General features: G+C 43.0%; 1 protein-coding gene across 1 annotated transcript in view; it reads left to right on the forward strand.

Moving 5' to 3' along the window:
- The first annotated feature begins 13,228 nt into the window (after window positions 1-13,228).
- Window positions 13,229-23,076, forward strand: part of HPSE (heparanase) — a 34,401-nt gene continuing 24,553 nt past the window's right edge. Inside the window, exon 1 of the mRNA XM_082645051.1 lies at window positions 13,229-13,532. Within this exon, the coding sequence (XP_082501177.1) occupies window positions 13,303-13,532 (230 nt within the window). The 5' untranslated portion in view covers window positions 13,229-13,302. The remainder of the gene's footprint in view (window positions 13,533-23,076) is intronic.

Here is a 23,076-nt window from a genome sequence, read left to right on the forward strand (position 1 = left end):
ACTTGTGCTTTGTTCCAAAGCCCACCCCCAAGAAACAGTCAGGGTTCTTGGTTGCAGGTGACAGAAACTGACACTGGCTATTATAACAGAAGGATAGTGGGGGGTTACGATATTGGCTTGAGGCCTGAGGACCAGACTTGGAAAATTAGCTGGAACCAAGGCAGCTCTGGGGAACAAAAAAGGAAGTATATAAAGTCATCTTTTAGCCACGACAGTTGGGAGAGACACTGTGACACCAGACACTGCTGCCACGTCAGCAGAACATCACTGCAGTTGCAAACAACAGCTGCTTGTTCCAGATTCAAAGTCCCAGGTCAGCATCAGATGGAGGGAGCCTGGAACATATGACCTGGCCCTGGTTGCAAAGGGATGGGAGAGAGGTGTCCTCCCATTTCCGCTGCCCCTGTCAGAAGGAGGGCACTGTGACATGTCAGGCAGGGACTCCCTCAGTTTCTGCACATGCCTCCTGCCCAACACACACACACACGTACACGCATGTACACGCACACTCCCTTTCCTCTCCTCCCTCCTCAAAGAGGGTGAAGTATTTTCTCTCTTGTCCACTGTCTCCATCTCTCCTCTGATTTCAACCTCTCCACTCTGCTTGTTTTCAATCCCCACACAAAAGAATTCAAAGCTCTGCAGTCCCCACTGAAGAGATGCACACGATGGAGTTGCTGGTTTCCACTGTAAATTCATGATCACCAACCTCAAATGGGCTCAGCCCTGCCCAGAAATCACACTGCATTTCTCTGATCAACTCCCTCTTGCACTCAACAGAACGGCTATTTCAAGCCTCCGTACCCATCAGATCTCTGAAGGTTGTAAGGATGCATCGCCCTCCAGGACAAAGGGAAAAAAATCAATCCTACCTGTCTCAGATGCCAAGAGCAAATGGTTCCACCAACCCCAGCAGCTAGCAGTGAAGCGAGGTGGAGTCTGGACCCCGGGGGGCAGCAGAGGAGACCAGAGCAAGGAGGGAAGTAGGGCCACTTGCAGATGACCATCCTCAGCTGCCTCCAGACAGACCGAGGGATGTGCCGACTGAAAACATAAAGAAGTATTCTGCCATTCGTTCTGGTGAAGGTTTGAACCTATATACAGGTCTTGGGTGCAAAACAACAGAGTTACATAAAAATACAACTTTATTTATTATTTATTTTACTATTCATTTGTTATTATTATTTAGTTATTATTACTCAAATGAGTAAAGGAAGGCGTATTCAGAAGGTGATGGTGGGATAATTAGTTCAATATTTAGAGGAATAACAACTAGGTTCTCACTTGAATAAGCTCAAGATACTTTAAAGTTATATAAATAAACAGAACAAAAATAAGAAACTGTAATTGAAGAATTGGAGGAAAGATGGGCATATTTGACTACATAAAATTTTTTATCCCTTACATGGAAGAATAAAATTAGATTTGGAAAAAAATGTATTTGGTATGAAAAATGCTGAGAGCAAAATAGTTTAGTTGGCAAAGGATTTGTTATGGACTGAATTGTGTCCCGCTGAACTCAAATGTTGAAGCCCTAACTCCTCCTCAGAATATGACTGTATCTGGAGATAGAGTCTTTAAGGAGTTAATTAAGGTAAAATGAGGCCATTAGGATGGCCCTTGATCCAATATGAATGGTGTTTTTATAAGAAGAGGAGATTAGGACACAGACATGCAAAGGGAAGACCACCTGAAGGCACAGGGAGAAGACAGCCAGCGGTCTACAAGCCAAGGAGAGAGGCCTCAATAGAAACCACCACTGTCAATACCTTGATCTTGGGCTTCTAGCCTCCAGCATAGTGAGAAAATATATTTCTGTTGTTTAAACCACCCAGTCTGTTGTACTTTGTTACAACAGCCCTAGCAAACTAACGCATACATGTACAGATATTTTACAGAAAAGAATACAATTAATAAAAGTACGCAAAGCCAGAATGGAAATCCTCACAAAAGAGATGACTTTTGACTTTGGTTCTCAAAAATAAAGGGGAATTGTTGACACCCAATGAGCTTGTCATCATTATTCAGAGTTGGTCTGCTTGTTTTTAAAGAAAAACACTTCATATTTTGCCCAAAAAATGAGTAAATCTGAAACACCAAACTTAAGGCTGTAATTTTGTATCAATGAAATAAACACAAGCAACACACTAATTTAAGCCTTATTCAAACAGGAATGCACGTCAGATACAATCTAGAAGCTGTCTGTATTGCTCTGCTAGGGTTTTGTGGTGAGCTAATCTTAGGGTAACAGATGACAAAGAGATTAGGTGCATTGAATCTATTTGCACTGAATTACTGTTGCTGCAGCATTTTTACCATGTTCAGCCCTGGGTCTGCAGCTGCCTCACAGGGATGGATGTCGTGGGCATCCACGCAGCATAGCCTGACTCCCTTGTAGTGTGATCGTGAAAGCTCCAGAGGTAGGAAAACAAAAACCACGCTTTGCTTCCCAGACTTCTTTGCAACTAGGGTCCTAGACATGAAAGAGGTTACACCATAAAATGCATGCCCACCTCTCCTGCTACTACTACCTGCGTGACCTGGAGATGCTTACTCTCTCTGCCTCAGCTTCCTTGTCTGTAAAATAGAAATAACAGCACCTACCTCTAGGTTTGTTATGAGAACTAGTGAATTAAATCCTATAAACTGCTTAGTCTGGCACATAGTATCAATAAATGTTAGCTCTATTATCATCTTTGTTGTGGTGGTTATTTTGAAGGTGGAAGTGCAGTGCAGGCCACCTTCCTGCTATGTAGCTGACTTTCTCTGCCAAGTACTGCCCTGGGGTTTTCTACAGCCTGGGTCTGGTGTCCATCATTAGCTTCCTAGGTGTCCTGAGGCAGTTGGTCATGGATCAAGGCAGGGGAACTGTGTCCTTGAAGTCAATGGGTCCTGCTTCAGCCTCTGATTCCCTGGTGGGCCAATTCTGAAACATGCTTTTGAGACTCATTGCAGAGGCCCAGCCTAGAGTCCTCTCTTATAGCCCCTGCAGCAATTTTGTAAGTGCTTAATTCCCTTTTTAGAAATCCCTTTCTGCGTAGTATACATGGAGTGGTGTCTGTTTCCCACAACTGAATCTTGAGTGACCTACCCATGTGAGCACCTTTCTCAGTCTCCCTTTGTCCATGTACAGTTGTGAAAATGAACAGGAAAACTGGCTTAGGAGAAGGTGTCACAGAGCTGTGTTAGTTTTGGTAAAGCCCAGCCTGAAACCCGGTGTCCTGCTCAATGCTTTTCTGCTAGATCAGACTCCAGGGATGGTTGAAGCTGATCCAAGGTGGGTTGCTGATCACGCCCCACCTCCCCATGGAGCCGACAGCAGAGAAGGGGAAGGAAGGGAACGTATATTTATTGCCAGTCCCTCTGTGTCGGACACACCTCTAGAAGCAAAAGATCATTCTTATTCATCTTGTATCCCCAATATTGGCACAATCTATTATATGCTCATCAAATGTCTGTTAAAGATCTGAACTGAGCTGTTGAACAGGGTGTATTACAGAATTCACACATCTCCTCTGAAAAGTAAAAGTTTCTGAGAAAATCAAGGGAAAATGACAATGTGCTTATTTCCACGCATGTTTTAGGTTGGCATTTTAGGTTGAACTTACTGTGCACTTTATTTGCTTTAAGCTGAGAATGGAAATCCTAACACAGTAGAACCTAATTAAACTGTTGAAACCGTGACACCTCTTTCATTTAAGATTGCGTTAACCAAATAAGTTAATTTTACAATGATATTCAGATTCTGTGACTACTATTTAGTAAGTAACTTTTCTTTCTCTCTTTTTTATTTATTTATTTATTTATTTATTTTTGGCTGCGTTGGGTCTTGGTTGCGGTGAGCGGGGGCTACTCTTCATTGCGGTGCACGGGTTTCTCATTGCGGTGGCTTCTCTTGTTGCGGAGCACGGGCTCTAGAGCACAGGCTCAGTAGCTGTGGTGCATGGGCTTAGTTGCTCCGCGGCATGTGGGATCTTCTGGCACCAGGGCTCGAACCCGTGTTGCCTGCATTGGCAGATGGACTCTTAACCACTGTGCCACCAGGGAAGTCCCAGTAAGTGGCCTTTATTTCTTAGTCAAAGTTCTTTGGGTTACAAGTAAGAGAAACCCAAGCAGAGTAATGTAGTGTGAATGGGGGGGGATTTATTATAAAATGCAGGGTGAATTTACAGACTCCAAGGACGGGATGTGCCCTCACGTTCATAAGGGACGGAACCAGGAGCTAGAAAACTATCAGACAGCTGCTCTGTGTCTCTCCCATGCTGCCTAGCGCATATCTACCTTTGCTTTGCTCAGCACTTCTGCATCTCTCTCTCACTCTCTCTCTCTTACTCTGCAGACAGAGTCCTTGGTCTCTACAGATGTGTGGTGCAGGATGGTTGCCGCACAGCCATAGCTTCAGAACCTCGTTCATGGGACCTCTCGTCTGCAGACCAGTAGACACTTTCCTGGCTCTCTAAGTCTTAATTTCCCAAAATGACCACGTTTAGTTTGCATTCCCATCCTTGGTCAGTCAACTGTGGCGGGAAACAGTGGCCATCACACAGGACAAATTTACTGCACAGAATCAACGCTGTGGATGGGTGGGAGGAGCAGCTCTTGGAGGATGGAGAGCAGGTAAACACACTGTCGTTTGTATGTGACAGTGTCCCGGGGAACAAGGACTTTGTAGCTTTAATGTGGAATTGATGTAACTCTTAAACTGCCCGCATATAGGAATATCATGCTTCACGTTTAAAAAATGATACTCTGCATATGAATGTGTATCCACATACGGCAACTTAAAATAACCCACATTAGCTCTGTGGCTTTAATATTTCTCTTATCCAAGCAGTGTGGTATGGCTACTCTGAGAATAGTTATCAAAGTAACTAGAAAGTTAACTAACGAGATAAATAGAAACAGAATCCTAGATGTTGCTGGGTGGCTAAATCATGCTCAGGATGCAAATTAAGCCATGTGGAAGGGGCCTCCATTTATTCAGGCCACCAGGGCACCATTTGAGGAATTATTATTCTGAGAAGTGAGGGTAAATAGGACCTTAGTGACTGAAAAATTTGAGGCTGCTTCCAAAAGCTCTAATTTGCACTGAGGGAGTACAAAGAAGAATCTGGGTGGAATAAATAGCTAGATAAATAATGCAAAAGCAGAGAGTCTGGGCCAAGGTGGAAGTCATATTTGAGAGTTGGGGTACTGATAGAAAGACTTAAAGTGTGTTTTGTGGGAGGGTGACCATAACAAATTGGTTGATACGAGGCTTTGATATTGGGGTGTCATCTAGCACATATACCTCCATAGATACATGTTTGAGCTTAGGGCTAAGCCCCCAGAATGGCAAGTCTGAGATCTGGGTAGAAGGAGCAGGCTCTTATTCTCACCGTGTTCCTGGCATCCCCGCTTTATACAGCCTGTTCTCCTCACCACTCATCTAAAGCAAGTTTCCTCCACTGCGGCAATATATATTGTCAACACATTTTTTTTAAAATGTCCTCATGGGTAGTTTCTGTGCACAGAAAGGTATTTTCATTTCAAAAATTAGAATCTCATTTATTTAAAACTTGATTATTTCCAAAGCTTTTAAGAAGTCACAGTTCGTTTTTAGAATTTTATTTTTTTATACAGCAGGTTCTTATTAGTTATCCATTTTATACATATTAGCTTATATATGTCAATCCCAATCTCCCGATTCACCACACAAGAAGTCATAGTTTTTTTAAAACATATAATTCTCTTTATATTTCTAGACAATCTTAACACTCACCTTAAAGATGGATTTTTAAAGGGAGTAGATTCCCTTAAATATTTCCAACTTATTTATGCTTTTAACACATTTGATTTACCTTTCACGTACTGTTTAAACAAACAAAATCTTCCTATGTTCTTAGGTGAGTTAAAATCTATAAATTAAATTTATATGACACCTCAACTTAAAATCAGGAGCTAAATCAGTTGCTCAGTTATACATTTAACTGGGAGTTACAAAGCTAAAATATTAAGAAAAGAGGCCAAATCCCCTTAAACACTTAAATATCAAATATGTACAATTTCTTTAACCCAAAGATATTCATGTATAGGTGTGATTTTCCTAAACTCCTATACTTAATGCTTTCTGAGCCTGAGAGATGCTTACCCACCAAGGAAAAGATGATGTCATTCCACACTCTTAGGGAATTATCTTCTCAGACACTTGAGAGGTTGCAGAACAACCAGAAGTTGCAACCTGACCAGCTTTTCTTACAATCCCAGCCTAGGCTGAGTTCCCATCTGTAATCACTGTGGTGTTTTATGCCATAATTTAAGGAAGGGGCGATGAACAACAGGGCTGACTTATCCATTAAGCTGAGTGGCACAGTGTCCAGGACCTACAATACTTTTAGGTGCCCACAAATATATTCTAATTTTAATATCTTTTAAAATCAGAAGAAAAATATTAGTATAACAGTAATGAACATATAATATCAAATCAAGCGTGGATTGTATTCATCTTTATTCCAATGCAGTAGTAAAATATAAATTTTAATATCTTTTTTCCATAAAGGCAAAAGTGCCCAGAGTCTATGAAGTCATAATGGCACTCTAGTCACTTAGCCCACTTCCCTGGGTGTGAGGTCTATCAGGACCTAATTCTTAAATCAATCTACAGAACTCTGACATCCCACCTAGATGGGCCCCTCATGCCAAATGCATTTTGCATTTCCTTGGCTCTTCAGATATATGTGTCTGAATTCTCAGAATTCTGTGTTCTTTTCAAACTCTTACTACCTTGAAGGGCATACAACCCTTACATATATTAAAATGCTATACAGTTAACAAACTTTTGGGCAATCATTTCATAAAGGAAGCTATTCAAATGGCAAATAAGCACATAAATAACATCATTAGTCATCAGAGAAATGAAAATTGAAACCACAGTGAGATAGGATTATATGCCCTATACGGGCATATAATGAGTACAATTTTTTATATGCCCTGTATGGGCATATAATGGGTACAATTTTTTAAAGTGATAACACTAAATGTTGGTGAGTCTTTGTGCTGGGTCTTAGTTGTGACATGCATGCGGGATCTAGATCCCTGACCCCGGGCCCCCTGCATTGGGAGTACAGAGTCTTACCCACTGAACCACCAGGGAAGTCCCATCACTCTTGTTTCATCCATACTCAAACCCACTTCCCTCCTCCTGCTGAGTTTATTTTGAAGCAAATCCCAAACATCATATCACTGTACCCATAAACACCTTCAGTGTATATCTCTAAAACATAAAGATTCTTGAAAAACAGCCACAATGCCATTATCCCACCTTAAAAAAAAATTAGCAATAACTTGTCTTGTAACATTAAATATCCAGTCTGTGTTCCCCTAATTGCCTCATAAGTTTTTTAAAACAAAGTTTATTTGTTTGAGTTGGAATCGGAATAAGGTTATTTCTAGCATTTTTTGAATAGAGTCTTTAATATAAATTTTTCCTTCAGAATTGAATGCACACTTGGCCTGAGTATGTCTGAAGAGCTTCAGATTGAGGATAAAAATTTGTTTCTAGGTGCAGCCCCTGTGGAACACAGTGTGGGGATTCCTCAGAAAACTAGAAATAGAATTACCATATGATCCAGCAATTCCACTCCTGGGCGTATATCCAGACAAAACTATAATTCAAAAAGATACATGCACCCCTATGTTCATAGCAGCATTATTCACAACAGCCAAGACATGGAAACAACTTAAATGTCCATCAACAGATGCATGGATAAAGAAGATGTGGTACATATACACAATGGAACACTACTCAGCCATAAAAAAGAGCCATGGCCACTGAGCCTGCGTGTCTGGAGCCTGCGCTCCGCAGCGGGAGAGGCCACAACAGTGAGAGGCCCACGTACCGCAAAAAAACAAAAACAAAAACAAAAAAGAACAAAATAATACCATTTGTAGCAACATGGATGCAACCAGAGATTATCATGCTAAGTGAAGTAAGTCAGAAAGAGAAAGACAAATACCATATAATATCACTCATATGTGGAATCTAAAATATGACAGAAATGAACATTTATATGAAACAGAAACAGAATTGCGGACATAGGGAACAGACTGGTGGTTGCCAAAGGGGAGGGGGTTGGGGGAGGGATGGAGTAGGAGGGTGGGGTTAGCAGATGTAAGTTTTTATATACAGAATGGATAAATAACAAGGTCCTACTGTATAGCACAGAGAACTGTATCCAATATCCTATGATAAACCATAATGGAAAAGAATATATTAAAAAAAAGAAAGTATATAAATATATATGCATTACTGAATCATTTTGTTGTACATCAGTAATTAACACAACATTGTAAATCAACTATACTTCAATTTAAAAAATGCAAAAAAAAAAAAAAAAAGATTTGTCTCTATCAGCACACCTAACGATTTCCCACCTGGTTGCAAATGAAGTAAGTTAATGAGATGCATGCTTCTCAGCAATAGTATTTTCCATTTTCTATTCTTTTTTATGAAATAATGACAAAATCTAATGCAATATTCCAATAATTGCACAATCATGCCCAAACCAACTATTCAATGGAAGTTGTAGAAACCATTGCCCGCCCAGCTCATGGAGCATTCCAACATGCACTTTGGCCACAATCTGGACGCAAATAGTAGCCATTACAATGCCTAAGTCACCAGCACTAAATCAGTTCCATCACAAGGACAGTTTCCTACACAGGCCACCTTACTTATTAACTGTTTATCTAGAGTCAACAAAGCAGGAAATACTTTCACCCCACTTCATAGCACTTATTTCTTGAGAGGGCCCCAAACTACCTGATGCCTGGATCCAAGTCAAGAACATAGTAGAGAGTCTATCCTACATATAGTATGGGGATAGGACACCTCCTCCCTATCTCCCAACCACTTATTTATTTCCAATGCATTTGCTGGAAATTTCCTTCTTTGACCATGTTGGTATTGTTTATACTGTTTATAGGACCCGGAGATAATAATAAATAATGTCCACTTAACTCACTTTATTGTGCTTTTTTTGGCATAAGTATAATTAACAGGGTCTTCCAGGGCCTTCACCATCCCAGAGACAGGTGACCAAAATTGGGCTGTCAGCTTTCCTCTGGGGATCTTTGAATAATCCTTCAGCCTACACCGCAGTAACCTACCTGGTTACTGTGTGTGACCACTGGGACTTATAAGTCCTTATTCTAGGGACACTTCCTGCTTTCTCTGACACCCCCAGGCTCACTTCCTGGCCCCAAGTACCTACTTTCCTACAGACACAGAGTGAAATACGTATTTATAAGGTATACATAGACATAAACTTAATAGAAAAAAACTGGGAACCCAGTCTAGAGCTATAGAGAAATGCACATCCATGTTCTATGAACAGACATCCACACAAGAGAGGAAACCGAACATCTATAGTTTACTTTTTAAAATATAAATCTGGGACTTCCCTGGTGGTGCAGTGGTTGGGAATTCACCTGCCAATGCAGGGGACATGGGTTCAAGCCCTGGTCCGGGAAGATCCCACATGCTACGGAGCAACTAAGCCTGTGCGCCACAACTACTGAACCCGCGCGCCTAGAGGCCGTGCTCCACAACAAGAGAAGCCACCGCAATGAAAAGCCCACGCACCGCAACGAAGAGTAACCCCCACTCACCGCAACTAGAGAAAGCCCGCACGTAGCAACGAAGACCCAACGTGGCCAAAAAAAATTTTTTTAATAAAAAAATAAAATGAAATATAAATCTGATCATATCACATCCCCTCTCTGCCTGCTGAAAGCTTGAAGCCCTTCCAGTGCTTCAACCCCATTGCTGCAAGGATACTGCCAGACCCTGCAATGCCAGTCCCCTCGTTCTCTCTGTCCAGCTCCCCTAGACTTCTCTTAGCCTCTTCCTTCCTGGCTCCCTCACCCTGGCACATGCCATCCCCTTGGCCTTGAATGCTTCCCAGCCCCCAACTTTGCCAAGTTGTTTACTCATCTTTCAGCTCTCGACTTGTTTTATTTCCATTGGAACTCTCCCACCTACACAAATTCAAATCTTCCAACATACGCATGTAAACCACCATGATCATCTTTGAAACATCTGTCACACTTGCAATTTCACTTCTGTGTGATTTTTATGTTTTAATACCATCTGCCTCCCCAGGGAGACTGAGAGCTGCTGATTGCAGGGACCCCTCCTGCTTGCTACTTCCTGCTGCCCAGCCCACTCCTTGACACATGATAGGCACCCAATACATTTTTGAATGATCAGATGAATAAACAAATATGTGAAAGCACCTTGAAGAGTAACATATGCTTAGTGCATGTTAACTTCCTTCTTTCCAGTCTCTAGCATATATTTGCTTTTAGTTTCCCCTTGTTTTAGAGTACAGTTTGATCGTCGAAAAATTAAAAGTAAAACTTTAGTAAGTCTTAACCCAATAACTGAAAACAACATATTATCTGTGTACTATTTACACAGTCTGGAGGGAGCCACAAATGCCTGAGAGATTGCCATCACTAAGGGACTTCTACATTAGGAAAATCTTAATTTTCTCGACAGACAAGTGAAAAGATTATTTTCTGAAGACGCCCTGCAGTCAGCCGTTGTCTTACAAGTGTTTGTAGTCGTTGACCTGGTAAACTTTCTGTGAGTCACTTTTAGGCTTTTAGCCCAATGTCACTACTGAAAGTCAATCCAAGGCCACATGGAAATGATGTTACATCATAATTATTAAATGATTCACATGCACTGGTCATAGTTCATTTAAAGGTTTTTATTTCTAAATCATCTTCGTCACATAATTTGTGAGTCACTAAATCTGGGAGATAATAGTGGAAAACCTCTGGACCTAGAATCAGAAAGCTGGGTCCAAATCTACTTTACAAGATTATTGTGAAGATTAAATGAATAATAATAATAACTCATCTGTTGAACATGTACTTCATACTGCATATGGAGCTAGATGTGTTACATATATTAGGTTAAATGAGTCTTAAAGGAAGCACTGTGAAATATGTATTATTACACCCAGTTTCCAAATGAGGAAGCTGAGGCTCTGGGAAATTGAAAAACTGGCCCAAGCTTCCACACCCTTCCAAGCTGCAGGCCTAAGATGCATGTAAAAGGGCTCTAGCTAGGATGTGTGTAAGCTGGACTTGCCATAAAAATATAAGTTATCTAATTATAAAGTCTCTCTGAAATGACAAGTTCTTTTAATATTACCACAGAGCCCCCCTTCTACGTGCCTGTATATTCTTATCTGGTACAGTGAATCAAAGCAGCTTAGATCCAGGAACTGGGAACTCATCTGATCTCAGCCATCATTTATGCAAATCGCTTTTCTTCACTTCCTCATTTATGTTTTACCAGTTTCCATATTAGTAACTCACATGTGGACCGCACTGACCCACATCTCACCACGTCACAGGATTTACTATTTAGAAAACTTGCCATGATCAGTTTTTGAAATCGCCCAAATATTCCAAAGAAATTGGTGTGATTTGCCCCATGACAACAGGGGTATGTGTGGAGTGGGGTAGGTTGTATGAACAAAAGCAGAAAAGGAGCCCAGGCATCTACTTTTGCATCTTCATGTCTGTGGCCATATGATCCCCTGGTAGCTTGGTGTTTATATATGAATTTTTTTCTTATGTATAATTGTAGGATAGAAACCTGATTCAGATTGCACAATTGCTAAGTAATGGATACATACACACAAAATCTCCAAACTGTAACCTTCCTCAATTAACTATACATTTAACTTTTAATGGGAATTCTCTGGAGATCCAGTGGTTAGGACTCAGCACTTTTACTGCCGGGACCAGGGTTCGATCGCTAGTCAGGGACTTTGGGGGACCTAAGATCCCACAAGCCATGCAGCACGAGGGAAAATCTTTTAAATTGCTTAAGAATAGACAGATCTATGAAAATTAGACATAAATTTCACAACAATCCATTTTTATTACTTTATTGGTGGTACAATCTAAGCAGAAAAATCTAAGGGTTTTGGTGTCATTTGCTTACTCAACATTGATTGGATGCCTACTAAGTGCCAAGCACGGCACTGTGAGCTTCGATGAATGCAGTAGACAAGACAAACCCCATCTTTGCTTTCATGGAGTTTATAATCCAGCAGGTGAGGTCAATGTGGAGCAGTACAATACTAACAAATGTGGTAAGTTCTAGCAAGTTCAGGATGCTGTAAGAGTGTGTCATGGGGGGAATTCAGCTGCCTGGAGATTCAGGCGAAGTGTCTTGAGGAAGTTACGTTTCAGCTGAGACAGACTGCCATCTGCTCCGGGTTGTGTAAGTGCATTCCCATCCTGATTCTGACCCTTGGACATGTTAATGTCTCAGAGCTTGGGTCCTCACCTGTAAAATGAAGATAATGCCCACTTGTCAGTGCTGTGGGAGTGAAAGAGAATACAAGGTAAAGCACCTCCTGCTGTACCAGGCATGTAGTAAGCCCGAAGTGCATGGCGCTTGGTGTAATTACATACCAATGTAGGCATCAAAGGGAAACTGAAGAAAAGTTTGGCCAACAGCTAGAGGTAAATGTATGGAGGGGAAACTTGGCAAAGTCTCCAAATTCAAGGGACAGTCATTACCCCACACTTGTATGGAGGCTGTATGTCCCGAGTTTCAGATATTGGAACACCTAATACTTTAAGGCTCTGCTAAATACTGTTTTCATGAGAAATTGATAAGAAATATTTGGAGTTAATCCCTTTCTAGGTGTAGGTTAGCCAATGCTCAGATTTTTTTCCTGGCAAAAGTAAGATGCCTGGGAAACAGCGCTTCCACCAGAGGACACATAGTTAATCAGATTTTGGCAAACTCAAGGGACAGGCAAGTGTTCAGAAGCCAGATGAGGAGGGAAGCGATAAATGCTCTCTGGAGGCTTTAGTTGAGGTCAGAAGGCCAGGCGCCACAGGCGAGGACCAGGGAGAGGGCACCACTGGCGTTCTCACCAGCGCTCACCGGACATTATGCTTCAGGAAGCCGGTCCGGGATGCCCAGCGCTCCTCCCCGGGAGCTCCCTCCCCAGGCCTCCCGGGCGTTGGATCCTAGCCACGTCCTCACCCTTCAAATGGGTGTGGGTGGTTTCTTAAGTGGACGTGACCACCGCCGAGGGGAAAGCGTGCAAGGAGGTGGGAGCGAGCGGGGAGGCGGGGCGGGTGGAGACGGAGCAGTGGGAGGGGTGAGGAGTGAGAGGGCGGCGGAAAGGAGAGAAGGACGCTGTGGCCGGGCAGGAGGAAGTGCGCCGGGTCTCGACGGTCGCTGCGCACCCCTGGCGGGTGGGGCCGCCAGGTGAGCCCGAGATGCTGCTGCGCTGGAAGCCCGGGCTGCCGCTGCGGCTGCTGCTGCTCCTGGGGCCGCTGTGTCCCTGCTCCCCGGGCGCCCTGGCGGAACCCGCGCCAGCTGAGGCTGAGGACGTCGTGGTGCTGGTTTTCTCCACCGAGCGGCCAGTGCATCTGGTGAGTCCCGCGTTCCTGTCCTTCACCATCGACGCCAATCTGGCCACGGACCCGCGGTTCCTCACCTTCCTGGGGTAAGTGCGGGCCTGCGGGTCCTTGTCCTCTCTCCTGCCCTGCTGACATCACGCCCGCCCTACCGGCCGCTGTCTTCCCTATACTCCGGAACCTTCTCACCTCTCTCTCTCCCTCTCTCTCTCTGTTTCTCTCTCTGTCTCTCTCTCTCTCTCTTTTTCTCCCCAGCCCACCCACTGCAGGTCCCCCAAACCCTTCTTTCCCGCCTTCATTCACTCAGCAAGTGTTGCCTGAGCGCCAACTAAAGGCCAGGTATTAGGGGAAATTGCGGAAAGAAACTTCCCATCCGCCCCAGAAACTCGCCGGAAGGAGGGGGCCCGGCAAGTGCACCTGGAGGGCTTTGAGCATTTGAATTTGCTGCACCTTGTAGGACAAGTAACACTGTGCGCCAGGCTTCAGTCTCTTAAACTCTGTTAGTAAGGTTAAAGGAAAAAAACAACTTTTTCCTTGGGCGGGGGGTTAAGGAAAAGGCCACAAAGGAGAATAAGCTTACTTACTCTATAATAAGACTTTTAAAGAGCAGTTTTACGTTCACAGCAAAATTGAGCACGTGGTACCCAGATTTCCCATACTACACTCTTTAAAATTTTTTTAATATCACATCAGTGAGACCTGGAAGACTATTTCAGTGACTTACAGAACCTTAATAAAAAGCTCTCTCTCCAAGCTGAGACTGCAAAATGTGGCACTGCTTTACTAGCTGTAATTTTTTTTCTCACTTGAGAAAGACTGAGCCTAGTGCAGGTTCCCTGGTCCCTGCCCGTGAGTGCAGGCTGATTCCAAGATAGGGCGCTGCAGGGACAGACCCAGGTCATCTAGGCCACTCATCTAGGTCATGAGAGCCTCCAGAGATGACCACACCTCAACCAGCGCAAACAACTCGAATCCTGCCTTGCCAAACACCTACAGGCTGGCCTTTCTGTGCCCACACCTGCAGCTGCTACTGCTAATTTCAGTCACTTACTTTGCAAATAAAAGCAGGTAGCCTAAGGCTGCGAGATTGGCAGTGAGACCAGCCTGGATTCCCAGCTCTGCCCAAACCGGTGGCTTGGTTTTTACAGGTTGCTTGGCAACTCCAAGCCTTGATTTCTTCAACTGTAGAATGGAACTTCTAAAACCTTCCTGTAGGATTGCTATGAGCATTGGATGAGATAATAAATAAGCACTTAGTGTTTGACAGTGCTCAAAATTTGTTAACTGCTTCTTCCTGGGAATTGGTGAGTATTTGCTAACCATTCATCAGTTCTCTGTGCATTTCTTTCAGTGGTAGTTAACCTCTATCTTTCCCCATGTGGCAAGAAAGGAAGAATTTCCTGGTGGAAAGGAGTTCCCACTTTTTCCCCTTTCCCTTATGGAAAGTGAGCTCATATCAGGCAGCAGCTGGCTGGGAGACAGAAAGATTATTCTGGTGAAACACTGAACTAGAGGGCTCCATATCTGAGGACCCCAGGCCTAGCTTGGGATGGGGGGGTGGTGATAGGGGAAGAGAGAGTGTGAGGTGCCTTACTGCAAACAGAAAGATTAAGCAAATGACCATTTATTGAAATGTGAGAACGTAAGCCCTTTTCTGCTGCTGCAGCCAGCATATACCCTACCCCTCCCCAAGGAGGAGCATTTGGGTATCCCTTCCTGGAGACACAAGTCCAAAAGAAAAAACCTACAGTATGACTTTTGGGGTCCAGTCAATCTAACCAACTTGCTAGCAATGCTCCCCACCCCCAAACACACACAGAACTTCCATTCGTCTTAAGCACATCTCTTAATTTCCCATAGCACTCTTTCCTCCCCCCTGGTCTCCATCGTTTTGTTAAAGGCTGGAGGATAACGAAACCAAAAAAGCATAGCATGCAATCAATAAGACTGTTTGTTTACAAAGCACAATGTATTCCTGTTCATATGGGCTTCTCTCCAGGGCTGGCTCCTGGCCCCTCCAGGTCCCTTCCCTGAGCAGAAGCTGTTTTCCATGCCTACTCCCCAGAGGCATCCACACAATTCTCATCTGAGCCTTAAAGACTGCAGCTCAAAGAGGAATGAGCTCCCTCCCCTTCTCACCTAAGACGGAGCTTCTGAATTAGGGTCTGAGGGTCCATCTCCCCAGGATGGCTGACACAGTGCCCAGAGTGACCTGGCCATCTCAGAAGACAGAATATTTAGCTTCCATCTCAAAAGACAACATAAGGCTTATCATCTATCACAGGAGCGGAGAGTCAGATGGGCATTGTTGTATTTCAGTTCCTCAAGAGTGAAGCTGCTTGGGTGAAGAGGCAAGAGCTGAGCAGATGAAAGCTGAAGTACTAAGAAGGGGAGGATTATAAAAATAGCTGGCACTAATTGAACCGTCGTCATAGGCCAGGCCCTGTTCTAAGCACCTCCTAGGCATTAATTCGTTTAGTCCTTGCTACAAAACTGTGAGGTTAGTACTATTATCATCCCCATTTTTAAAATGAAGAGATTGAGGCCTAGGGAGATTCAACAACTTGCCCATGGTCAGCCAACTATGACATGAAGGAACAGAATTTGAAGCCAGATGCTAATTGTAGACACACGAGTACACAAAAAGAAAATAAAGCAGTTCATATTTTTTAAAGGCAGCAGAGGAGGGATGGTAGAAAAAGATTGTCTGGAAATAAATTGAGAACACTGATGTAATGAAAAGAAGCACTGTCTTGAGAACAGGAGAATCATGGCCCGTATCGCTACGGTACTTCAAAAGAGGCCTAAGCAAATTCGTCTGATGGCACGGTTCTGGTTTCCCACGGTGGCAAACAGATGTGTTTTGGGTTGTTTTTTTTTTTCCCCACATTTGCAGTTAAAGAACATGGAGTACACAGAACTTAAATGCCAATGGTAGAACAATCTAGAATCAGAAAGGAGCATCTTTTCAGTTTGCCCTCTTCCTGGAGGTAACTCATCAACAACCCAGTCAAAAACTTCCTAAGCCCAACTACGTGCAAAGCTCCCAAGAGGCCCTGGCCCTCAAAGATTGGAGGACAGAGACCAGTAGGGCTAAACAGAAATAGAATGTGAGCCTCATGAGTAAGCCACATACTGTAATTTAAAGTTTTCTAGTAGCCATATTCAAAAAGGGAAAAAAGAAACAGGTAAAATTAATTTCAATAATATATTTTACTGAAGTTTTCTAGTAGCCATATTCAAAAAGGGAAAAAAGAAACTGGTAAAATTAATTTTAATAATATATTTTACTAAACACAAAATATCCAAATTATTATCATTCAACATGTAATCAATACAAAATATTAATCAGATATTTTACATTCTTTTTCAAACCAAGTCTTCAAAGTCTGGTGTATGTTTTATACTCTCAGCACATCTCAGTTCAGACTAGCCACATTTCAAGCTGCATGTGGTTACTGCCTTGGCAGTGCAGCCACATTTCAATACAAGCACAGTTCACTAATTCAAGGTAAAAATTAGAGCACTGAGTCAGTGGTAGAAATCACAGAGCAAAAACGTGGTGCTACACAGTGATTGCAGTGAAAATGCAGCTGTGCTTGCATTTCATAAGGATTTGCTTATTTTATTTCAGCAAAGTTCATCCCTTTTTGCCAATTTGATAAATATTTATTATTAATAACTTCCAATAATCAGATTCCTGCATCTTCATGGACAAAGTTGCTTTCCATATTAGAAAAGCACTTATTAGTAATGTCAAATGCATGTTTTGATAACCAATGTTGGAAATAACCTCAGGCCCTCTTTGTGCCTGTTGCTGAGAGAAAGAACCACAGCCAGAGAAACAGAAAACTGAGAACAATCAACAAGCCATAGGCTCATAGTTTCTGACCCCTGAGACTCTGCACTTCCCCCTGGTTGAGCAGCGCTCACTGTTCCCTTCCTCCACAAAGTCTTTCATTGTGCAGCCTAGAGCCCTTTGCACGGTAACCCTACTCCGTTTTCCCTGGAGAATATTCCGGCCTCCTCTTTGCCCTAGCTAAACCTTGGCTCTTCTTTTGAAGACCCAAGTGGAGAAGTAGACACAGCTACTTCTCTGAAGTAGCCCTTTGGAGTAGAAGCTGTGCATTCTCCCACACTGCAGCCCTCCCCCATTCCCCAGTGTAGCTTCTAGATAATTGCCCACTGGTTTGAACTCCAGACTGCTGTGGTTCAAATCCCCATTGGCTTGTTACCTCGGGCAAATTACCTAGCCTGATTTTGTTCAGGTTCCTTGTCTGTAAAATGAGGGTAATAATGACACCTACCTCTTTGGGTTGTTTGGCCATTAAGTGAAATAATCTATGCAAAGTGTGTAAAACACTCAGTTTGGATAACTTGATGCCTGCTAGAGATGACTGTCCCGATCCAGTGTGAGGTTTGCTCTCTCTGCGGCTGGCTCTCCTCCTGTGCTCCTTGCGACCGAACTCTGGTCCCCTCTTACTCACTCCTCAGTATTGACTGAAGATCCACATCGATCTCACAGTTTCCTCTGCACTCCCACGTCCCACCATCATCCTAGATGACTTCAAGTCCACTTGAATACTGTCTCTCAGTTTCTTCACACCCACATTTTCTAAGAATCTTCACTCAGTGTTTTACTGGAGCCAGTTTCCACCAGCTGGTGAAATGTGTGCATTGCTTCCCAACTCCACATTCAGTGACATCAACACCATTATCTTGAAATCAGCCTTGATGGGAATATTTACACCATGGAAATTGGCAAATGCAAAAAACAGGGCACTTTTCTGGGGGCAGGGGGCAGCTTCCTAGAACACACCATTTCACTCCATTTCAACCACCTGATGCCATGGCTATGCCTTGGCTCTTCCCATCACTAAGAACCTTTCAACATCTGAAATCTTATATTAAAATCTCCCATTCTTGGACAGTACTCCTTACCCTCTTAGCGTTTTTTTACTTTGTGGATCCCACCACAACTATTTTTAAAGTACCTCCACTGAATAGCCTCTTCCTTTTACTTCTTCCATATCTGATTTGGGCTTCTTGATTTATCACATGAATCATTTTTATGATAATAGTCCCCAAACTCCTGCCCCATTTTTCTTCTTGCTAAAACCCAAACCTAGCTTAGTCTAACTATATTTTCCCTCTTTGGAATCTATAAGGTGGCCATAAAGTCTGGAAATGGAAAATATTATCTAATCATGTACTGTCATGCATATTAATAAACCACTTATAGGTATTTGCCTCTGCTTCCAGTCTTAGTGGCCACCCTGCATAGCAGGGCTATTACACTCTTGGGGGCAGAGGGGACTCTCTCAGTGACATGGATTGATGTTGTGCTGTAAATTCCTGGCCTCCAGACTTACTTGGCCTTTAATGCTACTCCCTAACACTCCTTTTCTGGGCTCTCTCATTCTCCACTTCCTTCAAAACTCTGATCCCACTTCCACTTCATCACTCTTAGTCTATGACCGCATTTCTCTTCCCCAAAGAAAATGAAGTCGCTAGATAGGAACTTCCTTTTCTTCCTGCAGTCGAACCTGCAGACAGCATGGCTACCTCTAGCTTTCTTCCTTTCTCTCTTCTCAGCCCAGTTCTTCTAGCTCTGCTGTGGATCCTGTCCCCTCCCCAAGGACTTTGCTCTAGCAATCATCTCTTCTCTCTCCTGTATCTTTAACCTCTCCCTTTTTGTTGAATCCTTCTTCTCAGCGTAGAAACATGCTCAAGTCTTTCCCATCTCAAACACCTCCCAGCACGTGTGTCTCTGCATTCACCACCCTCTTTCTCCTCCCCTTTGCAGACTTTCTTACTAACCATGCCTTCCTTGGTCCACCCTCATGATGTCCCCATCATCGTGTCATAAAATCAATCTCTCCCACATCATCAGTGACCTTTTATTGCGAAATCCAATGACTACCTTTCAATCCTTATCTTATTTGTCTCTATTATGGGTTGAATGTCTGGGTGTCCCCTCCAAATTCATATGCTGAAGTCCTAACCCCTGGTACCTCAGTCTGTGACCTTATTTGGAAATAGTGTCATTGCAGACATAACTAGTTAAGAATTGGTCAGAATGGAATGGAGTGGACCCCAATCCAATATGACTGATGAGCTTATAAAAAGGGGAAATTTGGAGACAGACATACACAAACAGAGAACCCCCTGTGCAGATTGGAGTTATACTGCTACAAGGAGCTACCCGATGTTGGGAAAAAGGCCTGGAGCAGATCTTCCCCCAACACCTGCAGAGGGAGTATGGCCTTGCCAACACCTTGATTTCAGACTTCTAGCCTCCAGAACTATAAGACAATAAATTTCCACTGTTTAAGCCACTCAGTTGGTGGTACTTTGTTACTACAGCCCTAGCAAACCAATACAGTCTCCCAGAAGCATTTGACAAGGTTGACAATGGAAACACTCATCCCTGTGTCACTTCCATTTCTGGGGATTTCCCCCATCTCTCTAACAGTTCTTCTCCACCTCTTCTTCTAGCTTATCTTCAGTGTTGATGTTCCTCAGACTTCTGACCTAGGCCTTCTTTTTTACTTCACATAATCTCCTGAGTGGTTTCACCCACTTCCATGGCTTGAATTACTGTTCATGCAGTGGTATGCCAGAAAATGTTTCACAACTGGCTCTTTGGGAGGAGAGGAGACTGATTTAAGTTTTTTTCCAATTTCTGTAGTATAAATATCCCCACCACGGCTGACTTCAAACTGCCAACAGTTTAACAGCTGGTTCTCAGAACAAAACAGTTGGCTCTCACAAGCTGGTACAAGTCAGTGCAGGGTGGCTCCTACTCATCTCTGCTTTTGTGTCAGAGATAAGCAACTTATTTTTACACATAAGGTAAAATAAAAATACCTGCAGACGTTTCTTTCCCCTAACAAACTGTTCCAGAAATGGAATATCTGCAGCTGCTTTTACGTGTTCTTTTGTTATTTCCATGTCATTGGTGGTAGTGCTGATGCCGGTGGATTTTCCCCCCTTTCTTTTTACTGTATATGATAGAAATACTGTACCTTTGATCAATTTGGTTTTTATGACAAGTTTGCAGCTGTTTTAAATCTGGTTTTTGTCAGAGGGCATCAAAATTGTATCTCAAAACAAGAAAATATTCCATTACAAAGGAGACGAACAAAAAGGTCCTTCATACCAATACTTCGAAACATGTGATTTCCTTTACTTGGCAGGAGCCGTAGCACTGGGTTTTAATTTTGTTCAGAAAACAGTCTTTGTCTGGACCCACTTGCCCTTCCATCAGGCTGGACTTAACTGTTGATTCACCTGACGAATATTTCTTAAGCACCAGCTGTGGGCCAGGTACTTATCTAGGTGCTGAGGAGATTCTGATGAGCCATACAGAGTCCCTGCTTTCACAGAGCTTAGCTCAGGGGCGGGGATAGATAGTAAACCAAATCAACAAAAAAGGAAGCTAATTTCAGAGAGTGGTGAACGCTGTGAAGAACATAAAGGCAGGGTAATGTGGTCGAGAGTGACCCGAGGTGGTACAGTCACGTCTTCTGGGAATCAGGCTCTGATCCTCAGGCATCTGAGCAAGGCCGTGCACAGACGCACATCTTGTGATACCACAGCTCCTTCCTGCTGCTCACTTACCCTTCCTTTCCCAGACAGCACCAGTCTCTCCTGTCTCAATTACTTACAGATACCAGTTACACAAATCTAAATGAGCTTCCTCTATCATCAAACACAATCAAAATCAAAATCGAGGACCAGAATTGGTGCCTGGACAAAAGCAGTGGAACAGGGCCAGCCCAGAGTGGCTCTGAGAAAAGTTCCTTGTATCAGTTTTAGGGCCACATCTCTGCACTTGTGGGCTAGGGATTCACTAGTCACTGACTTCTAGACTGAGGACTCTCCATTCTACACCTCGCCTTTACGTGTCTTCTGAGCTCCAGGCACACATGGCCAAGGGCCTAATGGCAATGTTTCTTGGTTTTCACTGGCATCTCAAATTCTACAGCACTGTGCCCTGCCCCCACCTTCGTCCCCATCTCCAGTCTATCACCTATTCTTCATCTCAGCAAATGATATTACCATCTTCCAGATGCTTCCCAGGGGTGATCTTGGACTCTTCTCCAATATCCAGTTAAACACCAAATCTAGTACTTCTGTCTCCATATGTATCTTGAATTTATCCCTCTCTTCATCCCCACTGTTTTTACCTTACCTCAGCCCATCACTTTCTGTCTACATTAATGTGACCACAGTCTTAGTCCTTCTATTCAGTTATTTACACTGCAGCCTGAGATTCTTTTCTAAAATAAAAGTCTGGTGTGGACACCCCACTGCTTTAAATCCTTCCATGGCTCCCCACTGCCTTGATATAAAATTGGAACTCCTGGACATGGTGGCTTACAAACCCTCCATGATATATGGTCCTGCTTGCCTCTCCAGTCTATCTTCTCCCAGCACCTCGCTGTCCCCAATCTCTAGGCTCTCGCCACACCTATCAGCTCTTTGGTGGTGCCATATTCCCTTCTTCTACCTCTGGTGTTTGTACAGACTTTTCCCTACACCTGGAACACTTTCTTCAATCCCACCTCACTATCTTCGATATGGATAAGATTTTTTCCTTTTGAACATCTAACAGTGAAGACACTTGCCCCTGGAAAACCTCTAACCACCTCCTGCCTCTAGGGCAAAGTCTGGGTTAAGATCCCCTTTGTATGTTCCGATAGCATTGTTTTGGAATTGCCTATTTACTTGTCTATATATATATATATGTGTGTGTGTGTATATATATATATATATATATATATATATATATATATATCACTGTACTATAAATTATATGAGAACAGCAGCTACCTCTGGCTTGTTTGCCATTGTAGCCCCAGCAACTAACATAATGCCTGACACAGAGTGTGCCTACAATGAATAATTATTGAATAAATTAATGGATGACTATGTCTCCTTTAAGTAACTCTTGTTTTTTTCACCTATTCTTAAAAAGACAGAAACACACACACACACACACAGAGTCACCTTGTATGAATTAAAATATTATGTGCTTATTGGGCTTCCCTGCTGGCACAGTGGTTGAGAGTCCACCTGCCAATGCAGGGGACACGAGTTTGTGCCCCGGTCCGGGAGGATCCCCCTGCCGTGGAGCAGCTGGGACCGTGGGCCATGGCCACTGAGCCTGTGCGTCCAGAGTCTGCAACGGGAGAGGCCACAACAGTGAGAGGCCCGTGTACCGCAAAAAAAAAAAAAAAAAAAAAAATATATATATATATATATATATATATATATATATTATGTGCTTATTATAGAAAATGTGAAAAATACATAAAAGCAATAGGAAAGAGTCTACCGTCCATTTACCACATAATTATGACTCCTGTTATCTCCTTCTATATATATATATTATTTTCATTGTTGAAATCACACTATGTCTACAGGTTGTTCCTTTAATAGTAAAAGTTGTGGTTATTTAAAGTGCAGAGCTCCCTGGCATTAAGTGTATTCACATTGTTGTGCAGCCATCTTAGAACTTTTTCATCTTCCCAAACTGAAACTCTGTACCCATTAAACAATAATGTGCTATTCCCCCTTCCTACAGCTTATTTTTTTTTTATTTTTTGGCCATGCCTCGAGGCATAT

This window comes from Mesoplodon mirus (genome assembly GCF_964341445.2).
Source record: "Mesoplodon mirus genome assembly, chromosome: 2".
NCBI lineage: Eukaryota > Metazoa > Chordata > Mammalia > Artiodactyla > Ziphiidae > Mesoplodon > Mesoplodon mirus.